The sequence below is a fragment of the Stegodyphus dumicola genome, chromosome 4, assembly GCF_044657685.1.
Source record: "Stegodyphus dumicola isolate Sdum_Otavi_A_Nest chromosome 4, ASM4465768v1".
In the NCBI taxonomy this organism is placed as follows: domain Eukaryota; kingdom Metazoa; phylum Arthropoda; class Arachnida; order Araneae; family Eresidae; genus Stegodyphus; species Stegodyphus dumicola.
The window spans coordinates 238,276,906-238,298,521 of NC_140771.1; the positions used below are offsets into that span (position 1 = coordinate 238,276,906).

The 21,616-nt window shown below is 32.8% G+C and overlaps 1 protein-coding gene across 9 annotated transcripts in view; it reads right to left on the minus strand.

Annotated features, from left to right (window-relative positions):
* Positions 1-1,246: 1,246 nt before the first annotated feature.
* Positions 1,247-21,616, minus strand: part of LOC118201623 (F-box only protein 28-like) — a 66,800-nt gene continuing 46,430 nt past the window's right edge. For 7 of the 9 annotated variants that reach the window (XM_085816109.1, XM_085816115.1, XM_085816114.1 and 4 more), the window contains one exon: positions 10,053-12,140. In XM_085816109.1, coding sequence (XP_085672235.1) covers positions 11,633-12,140 — 508 coding nt within the window. In that variant the 3' untranslated portion in view covers positions 10,053-11,632. Of the gene's footprint in view, positions 3,149-10,052; positions 12,141-21,616 lie in introns of those variants that run through there. The other 2 variants (XM_085816117.1, XM_085816116.1) reach the window with 1 other exon arrangement.

Here is a 21,616-nt window from a genome sequence, read left to right on the forward strand (position 1 = left end):
TACTGTAACAGTTTCAGCAGTGAGATTTTTGAGTGGTCATAAAACAAGATTTTAGAAAAATGATCTAGAATAGCGAGATCATGTCCACAATTTCGTACAGGACTACTAATATAATGGAAATAAAGTCATTTGGATATTTAGGTATTCTGATAGTTTTAAATGGAGCCTGTTCAGGAGTGAAAGACTTGTATTTGTTACATAAATGATACGGGAGGACACAATTCTTTGTGTCATTACACATACCCTTCCAAAAGAATCTTTCAATAAGATTTCGCACGTTTTCTGAACTCCAAGATAGGATACATGAGAAATTTCTCATTTTCACAGGATTTCAATGCTAGCGGGACAACAACTAATTCAGCATTTTTTCATTTATTCAAAACAAACATAAGAAGCTTATTGAATCATTTATGAAGAAATTATGTACTTTTGCTGAATTAAGCAAGAAAGGATTTTTCAAAATGTTGGTAATTGCTGATTCACCTGGATCTAAAGTGAATTTGTGTTTCAAATAAGCATTGCAGTCTAATGATATAGTATGACAATAATTCCAAGGACATAAATTTAATGTGACCTCATCAGCTATTCACCACATTTCAAGGAGGGGGAAGAAGGAGGAAAAATTAATATGTGGATAATAAAAATTAGGCTGTAGTGTAGAATTGGGTGCCCCTTCAATTAGCGACATTTTTTTTTTTTTTTTTTTAACTTTTGGCGATGAAACCTCACTTCTGGTTACCATGATAGTTTTGACTTTGTTTTAGCTCTCTGATTTTATTTAAATGAAAACAGACTGATGTATAGATGGACAAATTGAAGGCAGTGTGCAATGTCTAGTTTGTGCAATTCTAGGATCTTTTTTTAAGTAAAAACAGATCGATGTGTACATGAAGTTTGTGCAATTCTTTGACTTCTTATTTTGGTTTTGCGTAGCGACCATCTTGAAATTGTGCCTTCCTCCGCCGATCTTGGCGTCAAAAAAGAATCGTCAAAAAACAAGGGGCACCCAATTGTAAACTTTTACCTAAAATTCCAGTATCACGGTGCCAGCCTCATATAAAATCATGATGTAACTCAGTCTGAAATACATATTACGTAGATTACAAAATACATTTTAAATGGAAAGATTTATCATTTAAGTATCACCAAACCATGCCATATAGATAACAAAATTTCTAATATTAGAACAAGGAACCATTTATTTTAATATTCCATAATTCATCATGAAAAATATATTCATATAAACTCAGTCTTAATGTCAGTAACTTTTTATGCAAAATACATATAAGTGCATGATATAAATATGGTACATAACATTTTCTAATGTATCATATTGTAAGTACACAGTAGAGAATTGTAAATGAAGTATTTCCGTGATAAAGCAAAATGCAATTTTTGTACATCCCCAGTTATACTTAATTAGATAAATCACATACGGGATGATGAAACGTTACAAATCACTATAACCACATCATACCACGAAATTTTGAAATCGACACTTTTATACACTTGCATATGTTGGGCAGAATGTCGTTGAATAAGTGAAGAAAAATTAGTGAAAACAAAAAAGCAATGAATGTGTTGCACAGTAGTACCAAATGCAATTTGATGCACAATACTGAAATTATAAAAATGTCAAAACAAAACTAACCTTTATACAGTCAAAAGTAGTTAATCCGGACCTCAAAGCTACAAACTTTCTGCGCATGCGTCAAAGCACAATGCGTTCATGCATGCGCGTAATACTTTTACGCATGCGCATAATACGTTTACGCATGCGCGTTTAATGTATAACGGACGGTATAAGCTAAGTTCAAATTATCTAATTATCTATTTCAGTTAATGTTGCAGATTGCGTTGTTCCTTAATCTTCGAATTGGATCCGGCTTATTACTTTTTGCAGACTGTTAGAGCAATTTTATAAAAGTAAGCTTGAACTTTCGATTACGTCAAATAGAATTTCCGATGCTGGAGCTGCTAAAGAATCTACAAAGCGAAAGCGAAAGTATGTTTCCATGTCCAAAATGGATAAAGGCATATCCTTTGTTTTTCTACCCATTCCAAAATCTGTTTATCAATTTCACGCTGCTCTGCGGGGGGGGGGGGAAGTCGCGGCGCGCAATGAATTGGAAGTTGATATGTCAGCACCAACCTTACCTTCAGGGCAGATGCTTTTATTTTATTCGGCTTATAATTCCTTACTAAATGTAGTATTTCATCTCGATGTAATCCGTCTTTGATATGAAAATCAAATTCCTCGTCATTATAATTCGCTTCCGATAGTGAAGAAAGTGACACAGAGGTTATTGAAAACGAAAAAATTTCGATTGACAAATTAGTTGGTATTTTCGACACAGCAATTATAGGACTTGAACAACGGAACTTTGTAACTGAACAAGAAATTATCTTCTGTTTATAGAATTAAAGAGAAAGTATTATCATATAAAACGAAGCAACTTAAGCAACTTACATTGAAAGAAATGTTTAATAAAGTAAACAAATAAATATTAAGCTTTTTTTTTTTTTTTTTTTTTTGTAAATTTTGATACCCTTTAGATCATAATTGTTCTTTATTTCATAAATTACGGTTTCATATTTTTAATTTTATAATTTCTGCATGCCATCTTACTAGATTTAAACTGATGGTCTATAATCCGGAATCGCTGAAGTCCCGACGAATCCGGATTAAAGACTTTTGACTGTAGTCATATCTTTATCAATTATAACGCTTTTCTCACACGTGTAATTAGTAATCCATCAAGCACTTAGAATAAATACAACTACAGAATTTACCAACCACAAACAATGTGGTTTGGAAATCTTCTGCAGACTTTCAGTCAACAGAGAGAAAATAAAATCCTTTGTGGTTTTAGAAAGCAGTAATATTATCTGCAATCAAGGAAGCAACCACACACACATTTCTTGCAGCAGGTGCTTTTATTTTACATGATGGTTTAGATAAATACGATGGCAGATTTGGAAAAATTGAAGGTATTGCTTCTTTCTGGAGCTTAGGGTGACCATTTCCAATTTGAATACTGTGCCATTGGACAACTTGGTATCGGAAAATTGTTACAACATCCTTCTCCGAAAGTATTTGGTTGGCCCAAGAAATTCCATGTCTCCATTTTTCTAGCAGCACAGAATCCTGTAAAAAATATTCCATTAAGTATATATAAATATCAGAATTCAGTTACATACAAAATAAAAATATACTTGTTGCATGTAATTTTTTTACATTACTTTGATGCAAATTTAATTTGAAAATTGTAATGTCAAACTAAAACTTAACTGCAGCATGTAACACTTGAACAGTTCTACAAATTCAAATTTAAATTTAAAATCCTTGTGCATAATGTTTCTCACTCTGCATTGTAACAAGATTTAAATCTTAATTTTTAATAGTCATTCATTCATGTGATCAGGTGGCATTATTTCATATTCATAACTTATTTAATACGCTGAATTTATCTCACAGAAAATCCATTTTTCATTACACTTATCTGCTGTTATGTTTTCGCTCAATCATGCAGCATTGTCTTCTTTTTCCATTTATTATAAAAACCTATTTCAAACTGAAAAGAAGGGGGGAATGAGTTTATCTTCTTTTCTGGAAATGAAAAAGAAAGGCAAATACTCTACCATTCTTGTATAATTTCAAAAATTTATTTAACTTTTAAAATCTAACGATTGCATACTTTCATGGACGAAATGCAGATGCACATAAGTTATGTTCAATATTTAACTAATTTCCAATTTATTACTTTTTTAAATAAGCATACAGTAAATATTCTCTTATTTACTAACAATCCAGAGGTTCTGAAAAGTATTATAAATTCGTATATATGATTAGGCATAATATAAATGTTGCTCACCTTTAAAACTCTAAATATATCTAGTTTCTTGATTTTCAAGCTTTTATTCTTCAGTCTAACAGTTCCATAACCTCTGTTGCATTCAGGGACGAAACATTTCCATTATTTGACTTTTTCATAATGAAAATTGATATCAAATCAGTATTTTCGCTATTACTGTCTATGCAAAATACTACGAAAAGACGGAAAGCTAGTGATTGCAGAGCCCTCTATAAATAATGCGACAATAAGTGGACCATTTTTGGGAAAAGTGGTAATACCAGTTTCCCCTCCTTTTTTATACTCCATGTTTCAGTGATTATGTTGATAACTCTTAGAAGTTGGTGGCAAGTGCTATAGCTGTTATTATGGGCAGCCGTGTTTGATCGCAATCCCAGCGTATCACAGTAAGAGGAATTTTCGAAATTGTATGTGTTTCGAAAGAAAAACGTGATCAACTGCTAGGTTAACACAAGGGACGAGAAGCAATCGAGAGATGTAAACTTTGTTGCGGGAGGGTGATATATGAAATGAGCCACAGCTGTCAGGCCAAAATGGACAAAAAAAATGGGAGCAAATCATGAGACAAAATTTCGTATAAATGCATAGTCCATTAATATTAGTCAATATTTATAGTAGACAGTAAATAAATCAAAATATGAAGAGTAAGAGCAATAGAGAAAACAGAGTGGGAAAAAAAAAAAAAAAAAAAAAAAAAAGGTCAGAACCAAAACAAATACACGTGTAACAGCAATGAAATGTGAATGATACAGATGAGAATATTTAGTAATAAAATGAATTTATAGGTTAGTTTTAGGCATTAAGTCCTTTCACCTCCTCAAGGATCTCCTATAATTCATACATCTTGTCAAGTATATCAACACAGTTTTTTTATTTGATTGATTTTGCTTCTGCAAATTCGAAATATTTCGCTATTGTTTGGGCTAAAGGCTCTGCGGAATTCGGACAGGACTTGCATAAGTTCGGAAAATTCTTTAACAATTGGAGATCTTTACAGGATTTCGAGAGGGCTATGAATTTGGCTTTCTGACGAGCGTAGCTTAGGCCTGTTTTGAAATGGAATGAAATTTTGACTTTTCTGGTTGAGGGAAATTTCGGGCAACTCCGGTATGAAGCGGCAAGGGGTTCAAGGCAATTTGCACACTTGGGGGTCTCCAGGTGCCCCTGGGGATCACAATTACAGAGTTCTGAGGAGCCCGCGGAACCACGTGGCAATTTTTTGACAAATGATGCCATTTCTGGCAATTGGGACAGGGGAAAAATCTTACAAGATCGTTCGTTCAGCTAGTCAGTGAAAAATCGAAGTGCTAACTTCGGTAAAAAAATAATATAAAGCCAGACAATTTCCCCAAAACATCTCTTTCAAACTTGCGCTTTGTTTGATTCAACATCTTTTCCATGAGTATTCAAGTAGTCTGCAATGTACCACTTTTAAGTAAAACACACTTTACAATTAATATAATTGTTCCCTCCTCCCCCCCCCAAAAAGAAGGAAATAATATAGTAGACTCTAATTATAATCATTTCCTGCCCAGAACTGAGGCATATGTAAAACTCTAAAAAGAAGATTCCAGATCTTTCATTTAAATTCAAATTTATTAATGTTTACATCTAAAACCAAAACGAAAGCTAAAACCCAAAAACAAATTCACGGAATACAAATAACATTGCCAAACAAACAAACAACAACAACAACAACAAAAAAGTCTCTAGAATTACATCTCGTTCAAGGGGAACGTCATATTTCATGGAGCTCGTAATAATTTTTCCTTTCAAAACTGATCACCACTTTTAATTAAAACACACTTCACAATTAATAAAATAATGAAAATTAAAAATACAAAAATTATGCATTAAAATGTGATATAATGCATTATTGTTGTTCATTCCATGTACATAGCGATCACTTTTCTCTTAAGTAAACATCACAGAATTTCGCGTTGTACACAGACATTGTATATGTTACATGCATCATTCCCCCCCCCTCGTCATCATGCATACTCTAGGAATTGCTCACATTACATATTTTATTATATGTACTAGCGGGCAAACCCGCCAGCTGAGCGGGCTGAAGCCCGCTTATCATTGTTCGTTTTTAAGAGATTTCCGGTTAAATTTCGGGGGTATTCGAAAGTTGGACCGAACTACCAGTGTTCAGCGGTTATGCGCGGGTTGCTTCCGCTTTGTTCACATATGCATGCGGAAGATACTGTATAAACGATACACATCAGTAAAAGCAAGAAAACACCCATGGAGCCAGCCTGTGAGCCGGGCACGAAAGTTGGACTGAACTACCAGTGTTTAGCTTTCTTGCGCGGGCTAAGCCCACTTTATTCATTTATGCATCTAGAAGACACTGCACTTCCTAAGGGGATGGATGCCTTCGTGGTATTCGAAAGTTGGACCGAACTACCAATGTACAGCGATTTTATCTGGACTGCGCCCGCTTTAGTGACGTATGCATGCAAAAGATACTGCATACATGTTTAAACATGTGAAAAATCACGAAAACACAGATGCAGCCAGCCCGCTCGCCGAGATTTCAAAGTTGGATCGAACTACCAGTGTTCAGCGGATTTGGGTGGGCTTAGCCGGCTCTATTCTCGTATGTATCCAGAAGATACTACATACACGATACACATGTGTAAAATCACGAAAATACCCATGCAGACAGCCCTTTTATGGGTATTCGAAAGTTGGACTGAACTACCAGTGTTCAGCGGTTTTTCTCAGACTGCGCCCGGTTTATTCACATATGCATCCAGAAGATACTGCTTACAGGATATACATGCGTAAAACCGCGAAAATACCCATCGAGCCAGCCCGTTCGCTGGGATTCGAAAGATGGACCGAACTACCAGTGTTCAGCGGTTTTGCGCGGGCTGCGCCCGCTTAATTCGCCTATGCATCAAAAGCATACTGCATACATGATACACATGCGTAAAATCACGAAAACACCCATGGAACCAGCCTGTTCGCCGGGATCCGAAAGTTGGACAAAAGTACCAGCGTTCAGCGGTTTTGCGCAGGCTGCGCCCGCTTTATTCGTGTATTCACCTAGAAGATTCTCCATACACGATACACGTGCGTAAAATCACGAAAACACCTATGCAGCCAGGCCGCTCGCCGTTCTGCTCTGAAAACATAAACGTCAAAAACTTTATACGTATATAAAAATATTATTTTCAGATTAACATTCTTATAACAGTAAAAATTCAGATTATTGTACCTATTTATCAAAACTAATGTGTTGCATATGATTATATACTTATATGTTACTAATGTGTTTGCATTAGTATAGTAATGTATCAAATTATATACATATTTATATAATGTTTAATTTGCCCAATACCCAGACCAAAGCTTAAATTGCACCAAAGCCTACTGAAGCTCGACTCCATTATATTTCTATTTTTTAAGTATATCGTAATTCTAGTATTTCTTCTATGTATGTGAATCACAACTTCAGACAAATTTCATCTTGATAATAACTATGCCTTAAAAACCGATTTTAATTTCTAAGTGTGTCTTTCTCTGGGAAACAAACACTTTGACAGAGGTTGAGATTTTTAAGGAAAGAAATGCCTCCACCAACATGTCAAAGGCTTGAATTAATGAACGTGAATACATTTTTCCTTCCCAAAAGTGCAAAAGTTGAGCTACCTGGTCTTGCACATGCAATGCTAATGACTTTAGCATTGCATGCTCCTGCAGACCTGTTGAATGTGAACCATATAAGAGAATGAAAATAGTTACCCATGCAGAGTTTTACGATAGTTCTCTGGTTGTTAGCTGATAGAATTCGAAGAAAAATTTTTTCCCTCTGTTGTAGTCTAGTATGTTGACAACTAGAATTGTATCAGCTGGGCATCAAAGAACTTCAATGGTATCTGAGAATCCATTCATGTCCTTTATCTCAATCATTAGTAATATCGCTTATGGTGTCAAAAGATATGTTTATTGCGAGTCCTGGTTCACCAAGAATATATCTGCCTTGCATAGCCTTTGTTTGAAACACACAGAAAGATGAAGATATAAAGAATTACAACATGAAGGGTATAAAGAAAAGACATAAAGAACTGCAATGTGCTATTATTCTAACAAGAATAGCCCACCAGCGGCCGAGCGGTAAAGTCGCTGAACACCGGTAGTTCGGTCTGAGGTTTGAATCCCGCGAACGGGCTGGCTGCATGGGCGTTTTCGTGGTTTTCCCCATGTGTAACGTGTATACGAGCCAGTTTCCCTTAGAAAGTCCTCCACGAAGGCATCCCTCCCCTTAGGCAGATAGCTCTCGAGGCTTTGCCATAATAACATACACACATCTAACAAGAATAATTTGAAGGGTTAATAATTTTTCAATAAAAAATTTTTGAAACAAAAAAAAAATAAATAAAAAGTTACTGTCAGAGCTATCTGTAAGGTTCACTATATCAAAATTTCCGATATTTGCATCTTCGCTACAGACGTATAAAAGAGTACTAAATGTGAAGGTGATTGGACGGGGGGAAAAAAAAAGTTTCATTTGTTATAAACTGGGTTTGTTTTAGCAGAGTTTAACTGCTTTGTTCTTTAAAGCATGATCCAACATAAAAGTCAATCTAAATGAAAATTTTCTTATAGAGTTTTTATCCACAACTCTTTGGTAATGCAAAAAATTCGTGGATATTTGGCCTTTAACTGGTATGATACATCGTTTATGTATCCTGATAACTCAGGTATCCCATTTTACTTAATGACTTTTTTTACAAACCAAGGGATTAACACATTTTCCTCTTTTCAATACTTTCAATGAAAACATTTAGCACACTCTATTTGAACTATTAATTTTTCTGGTGCATAAGTGGCTGTGTTTGAAAGATATTGTCAAGAACGATAATTTCATTTATGGTTTTGTAGGACTCCAGTCTTACTATTTGCATCTGGAAGTTTTACCATAGACATAAAAAGTAAATTTTCAATAAAGCATTAAGCATTTTGTATTTTACATTTATTATTGAAATACAGTCAAAAGTCGTTAATCCGGACTCGTTGGGACTTCGGCGATTCCGATTATCGATCATCAGTTTAAATCTCATAAGATGGCATGCAGAAATTCTAAAATTAAAAATATGAAACCTTAATTTATGAAATAAAGAACAATTATAATCTAAAGAGTATCAAAATTTACAAAAAAAAAAAAAAAAAAAAAAAAAAAAAAAAAAAAAAGAAGCTTAATATTTATTTGTTTACTTTATTAAACATTTCTTTCAATGTAAGTTGTTTTAAGTTGCTTTGTTTTATGTGATAATACTTTCTCTTTAATTCTATAAACAGACACAATTTCTTGTTCAAGTCCCGTTAATTGTTGTGCCGAGAATACCGACTAACTTGTGAATCGAAATTTTTTCGTTTTCACTAACCTCTCTGTCACATTCTTCACGCCTTTATCCATTTTTTGCAGCAATTCCACTTTTTGTTTGATGGACATCGAAACATACTTTTGTTTTGTATGATCCTTTGGGAGCTCCAGAATCGGAAATTCTATTTGACATAATAGAAAGTTCAAGTTTACTTTTATAAAATTGCTCTTATAGTCTGAAAAAAATAATAAGCCAGATCCAATTCAAAGATTAAGGAACAACGCAATCATCAACATTAACTGAAATATATAATTAGATAATTTTAGATTATACCATCCGTTATGCATAAAACGCGCACACGAAAACGTATTCTGCGCTTGCGCACACGCATATGCGCAGTGGTAAAAGGTCTTATGTGCACGCGTAAACGCCTTTGCGCATGTGTCAACGCAGCGCATGCGCAGAAAGTTTTTAGGTTTGAGGTCCGGATTATAGATCATTCCGGATTATGGGTGTCCGAATTAATAGCTTTTGACTGTAATAACTAAGAACTGATTATAGACTTTTGGGGAAAGAGATGAAGTGCGAATAATGTTAGGTGCAAAATTGTTAATGTTAATTTGAGATTGCAAAATTTTACTACTTATCAGCAACTGCTGATTGAATTTTGCTAGTATTTTGGATGATAAAAATTACTTTCGTAATTGTATCTTTGTCCCCCAAATGACATGACTGACACACATTTGCATTGATATGACAGCATAATATCAAGATTATAGTAAAATAGTTGTCAGCATTTTTTTGGGGGGGGCTCAGAAATGAAATTAAACAACATACAACTATTGAAATATATATTTTATTCTAATATGGTTCTTGTTATAAAAATATTTACACAGAATAATCAAAACATTTTTACTCCTAGGCTTAGTCAAAAATAATAATGCATGAAATATTTTATTTAAAGTAAATTTTCAATTTTTATTACTTTACAAATATGCATTCATCATCATAAACATCTCTAGCTAGATCTAAAAATTAACATCTTAAGGAAAAGTGCAAATTAAATATCACAGAAAATGTTAATATTTGCAAAGTGTGCATGAAGGAGTTCTCCAATTTAAAATTAACTCAGAAATTGAGATCGATAGAAGAATGAAAAATGAATTTTTACAATTTTTAAGATAAACTATAAAAATCCGATACAGTAGTTTCAATATCAGTTACAAATGTTGCAGCACAGGGTCCAAGGAGCAGGCCTTAAGGTGTTCTTTACAAGCAGTTATTACAATCCACATGACAACTGATTCAAAACGTTCACCTTTTGCAGCACAAAGATGGTGCAAATGAAGAATGAAATTTTCAGCCAATCTTCATAGTATCAGTGGAAATGGTCAAGTCTTTAAGTTCATCCAATAAATTTTTCAAGTTTTTTCTTAAAGGATGCAATAGTTATTACTGACACTTTTAAAACTTTTAAATGAATATCAAATTTAATTAAATAAGATACTAATATTCTAATTTATTTTTTACATTTACTTTAAAAATGCCCATATAATGTCCCTGTCCACATAATAATTTTTCTAGTTTTTAACTTTATGTTTTCAATTTACTGACTTGGGGGAGGGATACTAATTTTACATTTTTAGAAATATTTTCTCAAAAACCTCTCTTCTTTAGAAGAAAGGTTAATTTTCTAAAAGGATCTCTTTAGAAAGTCCTCATCTTTTGAAATTTCTGTACCAGATTTTTAAGGCTTCTCAACATTGTCATCAAAATGGAAAACTTCCAATATATTGTCTTCATTTAAAATCACTTCTCCACATTCCTTCAAATTCCATTAAATGGAAAATTTTGCCTTTTGCTTGTGATATTTTAAAAACACTCAAGGGTTGAATGTATGTTCACAGCCAACATCAATTAATGTAGTAATGTACCTGGTCATGATGTAATTCCATAACCAGCAAGTGTTTGAAAGTAACATGCAAAAATTTTAGTCAAGAAAAAAAATCCCTTTCACAACACAACTGTTTTTTCTTATATTCTCCATTCCTGGACTTTATAAGGGGTAAAAAAAATCTCATGACCAGAGGTCTAGATATAGACCATTTCAGATTTCAGACTTTGTACTGTATTAGCTTACACATCAATCTGTACCTTAAATAAACCCATATTTATAAATATGCATTGCTCTGTATATGTACTTCAGGCTTTCAGTCTTCACTTTTTCTGTATTTTGACATTTTTTCAACAATATGCAAAATAATATCATCAAACTTCAATCACTTCTTGGTACAAATTAGGCATAAGAACTGTATGTAAATCATATGATTAAAAATGATGCGTATGCTTTACTTTTTTTTTATCTGAAATCAAATACAACTTTTGATGCTATCTTTTCTCATAGGACATAAACTTCAATTAGATAGCCTTTTTTTTCTTCTGCTTGAAATTAATTGCCTCTGTATGATCTGATGCTCTTTTTCTTTCATGGGACATTTTACGTAAAGAATATTTTTTTACAACACCAGATTTTTTTTTCTTCAGCATTTCTTCCAATTTAAATTTAACTCCAGAAGCTAAATAGTCAGATTCTCTGTTTTGTTCATTTTGTTTAACAATGTGTTGGTTTTTATTATTGCGTGAACAGTAAGAATTCATTAAACTATAGTTTGATGTTTTTGATACCATTGCAGAAGTATTATTTGTACTTTGTGATTCAGGTAATTGCGATGTTAGCAATTCTATTTGATGTTTACAAAGATTTAGTTGAACCAATATTTCATTAATTTTACAATTATCAGGCAATACAGTTTCTTCAGTGCTTTTCTGCTGCAATTTTAGTTGTTGCACAGCTGTTTCCAGTGAATTAACTTTCTTCCTAACAAGCTCCGCAGAATGTTTCAAGGTAGAAATATCCTCCCTATTACTGAAAATAAACATAATAATAAATAAGTTGTAAGCGAAAAAAATTTTAAAACAAGTTTTAATTTTTCAAAATATCAGATATAATTTTACACTAGCAACACATGTGCAAACTAAATATCCTGAAGTAATTATATCACAACATTTGTATATATATATATATATATATATATATATATATAAAAAAAAAAAATGCTGTTAAGTTATGATGCGAAACAATCAAGATTCAAGGTTAGTCTTATGTACAGTATGTCTTAAGTCCGAGATCCGGAAGCCCAGTATCCGGATTGATCTAAAATCTGGACCTCAAAGCAATCACCAACTTTATTTATTTATTTTGTGTGTGTGCGCTTCATGCATGTGCATTTACTTGCCCCCCCATGCATGTGGAGAGTCCCGATTCTTAATTTCACTTTGGCACTAAATAAAATACCTTGTTATTGAAGAATCAATTACTTTAGCATAAATTTGATTGATCAGTGATTTGGCTGCATACCTGCTTGGCATACATCTCAAACCGAAAGATTCTACATAGATATATCGCTGATTTGACACCTGCTAATATTTTATATCCCTGACTACCTGGCGAATCATTATTTATAATATTTTGCTTTCATCACCGCATGTTTATCAACACATGACAACTTGAGTAAAAACTCATATAGCGACACCTAAATTTTTTTTTTTTTTTTTTTTTTTTTTTTAATGTTAGCAATTGAATAACAAAGAGTATAGTAACCTTTTATGTTGACATTGCGCTTGGCAATGCTTACAGATAACGTGCTAAAAATATTGACAGGAAAAATTTAACAAACATTTCTTTCCCTATGCTAAATATAAATTTTGTTAATGATACTCATAGGCCAAAAGACTGCATTCAGTGCTAATTGAATTAAGAATAACTGATTTGTTATTCATATAAACTTAGAAACAGCGCCAGAGCTTGTATGGACGCACCGAGTGGTAGAATTTAAGGAAGCTTAAGGAAGGCGCTTGGTAACATGAATTTAGGACCTGCAGAGACTGCATCAGGTGGCAAGATTTCTAGCACCAGCTCTCAATTAGCCTTAAGTATATGTAGGAATTTATTTATTTAGGATTAAATTAAAGGAATGTGAGGGGAATAGGCATGAGTATAACAAATAACTAATACAAATCAGGCTTAATTGTCTCAGTACGCAATAGAGGCAAGATAAAATATAGCGGAATAACGTCTTTAGTCGCCAATCTCATGATATATAGCCAAATATGTATAGTGAACGATAGCTAAATTTTATGGTTCTAGAGACAAAGTTTTTTTTTTTTTTTTTTTTTTTTTTTGAGATCGGAGAGATGGAAAAACTAGCAATCGCCTTTGCCAGGAATCGAACCACGGACCTCTGGAATACCGGCCCAGCGTACAGAACCACTACACCATTAAGGTGGGAGAAATACTTATATACTCCCCCTTTTAAAGGATGATGGGGATTTTTAGCGGACCCAATTGCCAAATTCTGTGTGGGGAGAAATCATCATCCACAACCCTTTTACTCCGGGCACCACTGTAGAGACATTAGAATTTTTTTCGGAAGCAGGAGATATGAAAAAGTAGCAAGGCCTTCACCGGGAATTGAACCACAGACCTCTGGAATACTGGCCCAGTGTGCAGAACCACTACAGGGTTCGTACACATTTCTGCACACAGAAATTAAGTACTTTTAAGGACTTTTAAGGACCATTAATGAAAAAAATTAAGGACCTATGAGCAAATGCTAACTGAATAAATTCAATTAAAAATATTATCTATGCCTGAATTTTACTTTTGTAATACCATCTTAAAAATAAAATATATCCATTATTACTAAACATGAATTAATTAACACAATTATTAAAAAGATTGAGAATGAAATAAACTTTAATTAATTTAAAAAGTAGCATTAAATATTTTACACTTATAATATTTGGACATATTTGAAAGAAGATACGTGGCATTTACGTTTTACTAACATTTAGCATTATGCTGATTTTTTTTAATGTCTCATTTTGTCACATACTTGGTCAGTCTAGAAGTTTAGTAAATAGCAGGTAGATTTTATGTCAAACGGCATAGGTTAAAATGAGAAGATCATAATCAGCATGATTCATAACAAAAAGATTGAATGTTGTCACCACTGCTGCTTGTTTAGAAAGAGAACTCCTCATTAGAATAAAACTTAAAGGCCTGATGTAGGCATGGTTGGCAAGTGTTGAAAGTTAATTAGGCTCTGTTTGATGCAGTTAGTGTCATAGGTTCGTGTAGATTTCCAGGGGTTGTAACCTAGTTAATATACCATAAGGTTCCAATAATCCATTAAAGCACCAGAATTGGTAAGTTATTTTGTATTATTTTAAGTCTCACTAGATGCAAAGAATAAGTTTTACTTGAATTTTCACACTTTTGTATTCTATCTTGTGACCACAGTGAGTATTAATGAAAGGCAATAACTCACTTTAATATGTAGAGATAATTTTCAAGGATAAGCAGTTAGTTATAAATAATTAAATTAGGTAGTTTGATAACCTTAGTCGTTATGGATTTACATGGCCATTATTAAATTTTATTTTTTAAAAGTTTTTGTTGAAATGCCCTATTAAAATCAAAATCTAATAAAACTTCACAGTTTAAAATACATGTAATTTATGACACAGATTCTTAAACGATATTACGATAATTACACATTAAAAGCTACAAAACATTTATGTTTTATAACAACACCACTCAACAAAATATTTATCTGTCATTTTAATTTGAAGCCTTCCGAAACATTTTGGCTAGTTTATATCGATTTCTTTGTCTTTAAGCATCTTTTCTAACAATTACAGATTTGTCTTAATATGCAAACCAATGCTCTCGCTAATTTCTGCGTGCTTTATCTCCTAACTTGTCAACCTCTCCATAGTGTACCTATGAGGGTTTACTTGATCTGGTAAAAGTTAAATAGTCCAAAACCTCTGATAGACACGAAACAAATTAACTACTATGTCTAAAAGTAACTACAAAGTCACATAAAGGTTTACATAAACCTCTTACTTAAAAAGAACTTAGAACATAAAGGCATGTTATGATGCTAACAAAATCAATTACAGCTCACGCCGACGTAATTAAACAAGAACACTCAAATTCAAACTAAAAATGTGGAGTAGTGGTCAAAGATTATACAATTTAATTTTAATTTAATCTGGCTCAGTAACTCTATCATATGAGGAAATAGGCATGGAAAATTAGAGTAAATGCTGAAATCATAAACAATTGGGTAATTTACATAATAATAATAACTGCACATATCTTTGAAGAATAATTTTCTTTATGTATTCAGTTTCTTTCTTCTTCAACACATTTCTTCTTCATTTTAGAATTTTTGGATTTAATTAAGCATTTCTGTTATTCTAAAAAACACTAAATGCATTTAGAATGTATAGAAAATGCGGCTAATCTTATTTCTTTAGTAATATTAACATTTATAAGAAATATGAAATATATATGTAAAGGCCGGTTACAGATCTGATGAGGCAGAATAGTTAGAATTTAGTGACACACCGAACAACAAAATTTAGAAATGGCAAAACTTTTAGAATTTCGAGCAGGCATTGGAAGCAAAATTTAGAAAGGCACTAGGTAGCAGAATTTAGGATCCACAGAGATTGCATAAGGTGGGAAAATGCCTAGTGCCAACTATGTGTATGATGCATTAGGACAAATTAGATGAATCTTTTAAATTGTAAGTTTTCAATTTCTTTATTAATAAAAAAATTTCTTTCTATAATGCCTGACCATGTGATAAGATTAGAAGCATTTTTGATATTTTCCATACTTGAGTCTAGTGAAAAGTAGAGAAAATAAAAGGAAGATAAACATGTTAAAAGATTCTAGTATCAGAAGTAAAACATTCAAATATTATGTTTTCACTGTTCTTCCAGGCATCCTCCAACAAAAATAAGAAATTCATTGAAAACTTTCTGTAAAATACATCCATTACGTGTTGACACCATGGAGACATTTTTCATTTTTCCGAATCTTCTAGAATAGCGGGTCTATAAAACTTGCCTTCAAATCCTTCTAAACCTTCCAAGCTACAATGTCTAAAATACTAAAGAAAAATTATCCGTACCAATTCTGTAACAGCAAAAAGACAAAAACATTTTGGAAAAAAAGGAGGGAAAAGGTATAAAATTAATTTTATAGAGAAAACTGATGCATATTCTGAGACAATTACATGAGAAAAAATTAAAAAAAAAGAAGACATTTTTAATTATTTACATAGCTAATTTTGTTTTTGCTAAGAGCTGTTTTGTAAACTGTGCTTTAGAGCATTATACCTTGTTTATTTTTCAGATTCAAAATATTGTATAATAAGTTGCCAAAATGAAACTTTATTATATGACAGCGAAAAATAAAAATGTTTTATTTTAATGTTTCAATATATTACCATTATTTTAATGAAATTTATCAATGTTACGATCTTTAAAAAAAATCGTCGAAAAATTCTCAGATCTCGGAATTAAAAATTTTCTATCGAAACTGATCTTAAAATCGCCAAAATGTTGATAAGCCTCCAAATTTAGAACCATTTAATAAAAGAATTCACATCCCCAAAAGCAAAAAGTTGTTTAAGAGCTCTTTATTAGAAAAAATGAATTTCGAAATGCTTGTGTTTCACTTCTTGCTTAGAAACTGGAGTATCCCATCATTTACATTAGAAAAAGAAACAAATTATAATCCATGAACCTATTCAAAAGATAACCATATATATCAGTGAATCTCCAAAAATATTCCTCTAAAATGCTAATTCACACTCAAAATGGCAGTTGTAAAAACAGACAGAAATTTCAAATGATTAAAATTAAGGACCTTCTGCTAGTTTGGCGAAAATTAAGGACTTTTAAGGACCAAAAATCAACTTTTAAGGACTCTTAAGGACCGTACGAACCCTGCACTACACCACGAAGGCATGCTAGGAAGGTGGGAGAAATACCTTATATGGTTATAGCCGTGAATCTGAAGGTCTTCGGATATCGCAAATTTTCTAATTAATGGATTTTGTAAAAAAATGTGGAGAAGCGGTAATATATGAAGATGATATAAAAAAAGTTTTTCATTTTGATGACAATGCTCCTCAATCATCAATCAATTAACGGATGGCGAAATCTGTGGTATGGTTCTATATCCAGAAAATATTGCTAGCAGTGAAGAAAGTGACAGAGAGGCTACTGAAAGCAACACAAATTTCGATTGACAAGTTATTCAGAACTCTAGACATAGCAATTACAGGATTTCAACAATGGGACTTTGTAACTGAATACGGAATTTTGGTTTAATCCTAGTATACAGTATACACGAGATTTGGCGACATTACTATAAGCTATAAACAGATCATTTTAGTGTGGGTGACAATTTTCAAAATCACTCCAAGGTGTATATTAGGATTTTACCGAAATTACATCTGTCTATAGAATTAAAGAGAAAGTATTAGCATGAAAAAATGAAGCAACTTAAACAGCTTGAAAGAAATGTTTAATAAAGTAAACAAATAAATATTAAGCTTTTTTCCCCCGTAAATTTTGATACCCTTTAGATCATAAATGCTTCATTATTTCATAAATCACGATTTGATATTTTTAATTTTATTATTTCTACATGTCATTTTCTAGATTTAAACTGATGATCTAGTATCTGGAAAAATCCCAAATCCAGAATCACGGAAGTTCCGACAAGTCCGAATCTCGGACTTCGTACTGTATTATATTATTACTGTAATATTAGTATTCTATTTTAAGCTCAAAGAGATAAAGCATTTCTCTATCTCTGGCAACTCTCCAAACCCTCTTCTATGAAAAGGAAAGCAACATTTTAGCAATTATTTAAAGCATGGTTTCCCAGCCCTTTTCTTGCACGCACTCACCAGTTTTAAAAGGAGAATTTTCTTCCTTCTTTCATTACATCCTTCCCTTCCATTTTTCTCTAAAATATACAGCATAATCACATTAAAAAAATAACAGTACTATTCCGTTTTAGGAACCATAAAAAATTGCGGCAAAAATATATGCACAAAAGCGCCAAATCTAGTGAACATGCCGAAGCGCATAAATTTAAATAGTTGCATATTTATAGGTCGCCATTGAAATACTAGTTTAATTTTTAATTCTTTTCTAATAAAGCTATGAATTTAACAATTTGGAATTTGCCTAATGATGAAAAGCCTGCAATAGAATTTTTGGCAGGCACCATTCATGATAGAAAAATATGTTCAAACAACCAGGGATGAAATTATACTTTAGCAGTAAATCAGTAGCAAAATGGTGGAGCAGGAAAGAAACGTGTAATGAAAAGTAAGGATTAAGAAGTCAAAATTGGTGCAAAGGATCGAAAATCCCCTTCCTTACAACCGTTAGGTTCATCTATTTTTGGTGTCCGGAGAAGACATCTCTTGAATTTTGTGAACTCCATCTGAAGATGAACCACAATACAACTGTAGACTGGAGCAGTTACATGGGTGAAGTGCGTGCCGCAACTTTATTTACTCGGCCTAACTTGAAAATTGGCGGATGGGGCAAAATTATTGAAGTAGACGAAAGCCTTTTCAGTAGAAGAAAGAATAACGTTGGACATGTTCTTCTGCCACAATGTGTTTTCAGCGGATTATACAGAGAATCCAATGAATGTTTCTTCTTAATCGCTGTTCCAGAACAATCGGCAAAAACTTTATTGAACATCATAAAAGAAAATATCGCAGAAGGAAGCATTATTTATACCGACTGCTGGAAATCATACATGTCGGATGAACTGCAAGATGCCAGTTTGAACACTTTACTGTCAACTACTACTACAATTTTGTGTATCCCGAAAGTGAGTGTCATAGACAAACAGTAGCGCGGCTGTGGGGCAGTGCTAAATGACGTAATAAAAGTCGTATTGCCCGACAGCATTTCAATTATTATTTGTCCGAGTTTATGTACAGGCGCTGGCACAAAAAACTGAAATATTCTCTGCTATGTTGGAAAACATAAACAAAACATATCTCTCCTTTTTAATTTCAGTTATGTCTACCCTTTTGTTTATAAATTATAACAAAAAAGTGTATTTACATGAAATTAACCTTTCACATAAACTAAAATAATAATCTTAGATAGTTATTTACTATTATGTTTCCTTTCTTGTGTTAGGGTTACCGTAATTATTTTTGGCAGCATTGGCATCAACAGTAGTTTGGCAATTTTTTACAACCCTTATAACGGAATAGTACCAAAATAACTTAAAGATAACATTTAAACTAAAATATGAACAAAAGTTTAAGGAAAAAATAGTTTATCAGATTTATGCTTCATTAATTTCAGATTATTGTTATTTTTTATTTTGTAAATAAAAATAAGTATTCAGATACAAAATCACATATTCCTACCTCACAAGTTTACAAAAGTCTATTTTAATTAATTTTCCCTCTCATTACTGCACTTGATGTATTGATGAATTATTACTTCTTTGTACGAAGGAAAGGAAGTATCGTAATCACGAAAAATTCTGAGTATATTTCAATGAAAATATCCATTTTGATGGTTATTGAATGCATTTTTACATAACATCTGAAGGTAAGGACAGAATAAAGGACTCTTTTTCCCCACACGAGTTATAAAACTGATTTAAAATGGATTCAGAAGAGATTTTTTCATGGCGTCTGTATGTGCATATGTATGTATCTTGCATAACTCAAAAACGAGTAGCCTCAAAATCTTTAAATTTTGCATATAGGATAGCTACAATGTATAGTTGTGCACCTCCCTTTTTCGTTGCACCAAAAATATAAAAATATATATATCCACTATGTTACTCGGTTCGGTGAGCTCAGTTTTTTACATTCTTATATGTTGGTAAATTGTGCATTTTTTGCTTTAAAAATGATTGAATTATGTTGTTCTTACTTCCGATTAAGGTTTTAATGCTTTAACCTACACGCAATAATTGTAATGTTATCAACAATTTAAAAGTTGTTTAACACTTTCATTGCGAGGGACAAGATAATTCGTCCTCTACTCAAGGTTTTTCTAAATTACTGCAGTATGGCCTGCAACTTATTTCATCAAGATTTTAGCTTACAGCAAACCTTAATATTTTGTCTTTACAACATTTCTACAAGGTGGAACCAGGAGCATAATTTCTAGTGCTTTCACTTTTATTACATTTCTCGTAGGTTATGCATATTTGTTATGTATTTTAACCAAAATTAATATCAGTAAACAGAAATTTCTTTCAACTAATAAGGCACTACAGCTTCTTTATCTATTAGAAGAAGAGCTTGTTGGCAATATCAACTCAGATAGGGAAAGCAGTTGTAAACTTAGCAATTGTGTTTACGATTCAAGTACCAAACATGAAAGTACAGATGCCGAATTGGACACTGAAGTAAGTGCAGCAAACATGGATTCACTTCAGGGTGCTGCAAGCTTGAATATTGATAGAATAACAGAAGATGTTTCGAAAAGTAGTGATAGTGAAACTGATAATCCCCAAGTAGCTCCATCATCCATGTTATGAATGACATAAAGTTGGTACTAATTAACATGCCACCTAATGATGTTATTTTTCAGGGCATAATGCATTCTGATTGTGCAGACCTCTTGGCCTCCTCACGACCAACAGAATTTTTTCGTTTATTTGTCACTGAAGAAATTATACCAATAAGTATACGGAGCAATTTATACATCAATCAACAACCAAACCAAAACGTTGCGTACATCATTGGAAACTGAAATATTCTGTAGAAATTGAGAAATTTTTGGAACTCATTTTTGCAATGGGACTTATAAAAAAATCCTGTCTTGAAGACTACTGGTCAGGCGATTCATTGTTAGCGACATCAATGTTTAGCGACACCATGGCAAGAGACCATTTCAAACTCTTACTAAAGTTTTGGCACTTTAGCAATAATGAAGAAGCTGATGGGAATAGGCTGCACAAGTTGCAAAAGATTTGTAATGCTCTCCTGGATAATTTTCAAAAAATTTAAACACACGAAAAGGAACTTTTAGTAGATGAGTCGATAGTTTTATAGCGAGGACGGCCTGTCTTTTGGCAATATATTACGGGAAAACGGCACAAGTATGGCATAAAACTTTACATGCTCTGTGAGCCAAGCAATTGCGTGTGGAATGTACTTGTCTACTGTGGTACAATAAACTCAATGTCGGGATTAGGTCACGGAGAAAGCGCCGTGATTAGTTTGATGGACAAACTCCTAAACACAGACAGTTATTATACAAGTATCCCACTGGCAAAAAAGCTCCTCAAAAACAAAACGTTATGTGGAACATTACGATTAATTAGAAAATATCTGCCCAAACAAGTTGTGAAAGCAAAGCTAAAATGAGGAGAAACTGTCGCATACAAAATGGATCATACTGTAGTAAAGAAATGGAGAGATAAGTGATATGTATCACACTAATGACTGAGTACTCAGCTAAAATGAAGAA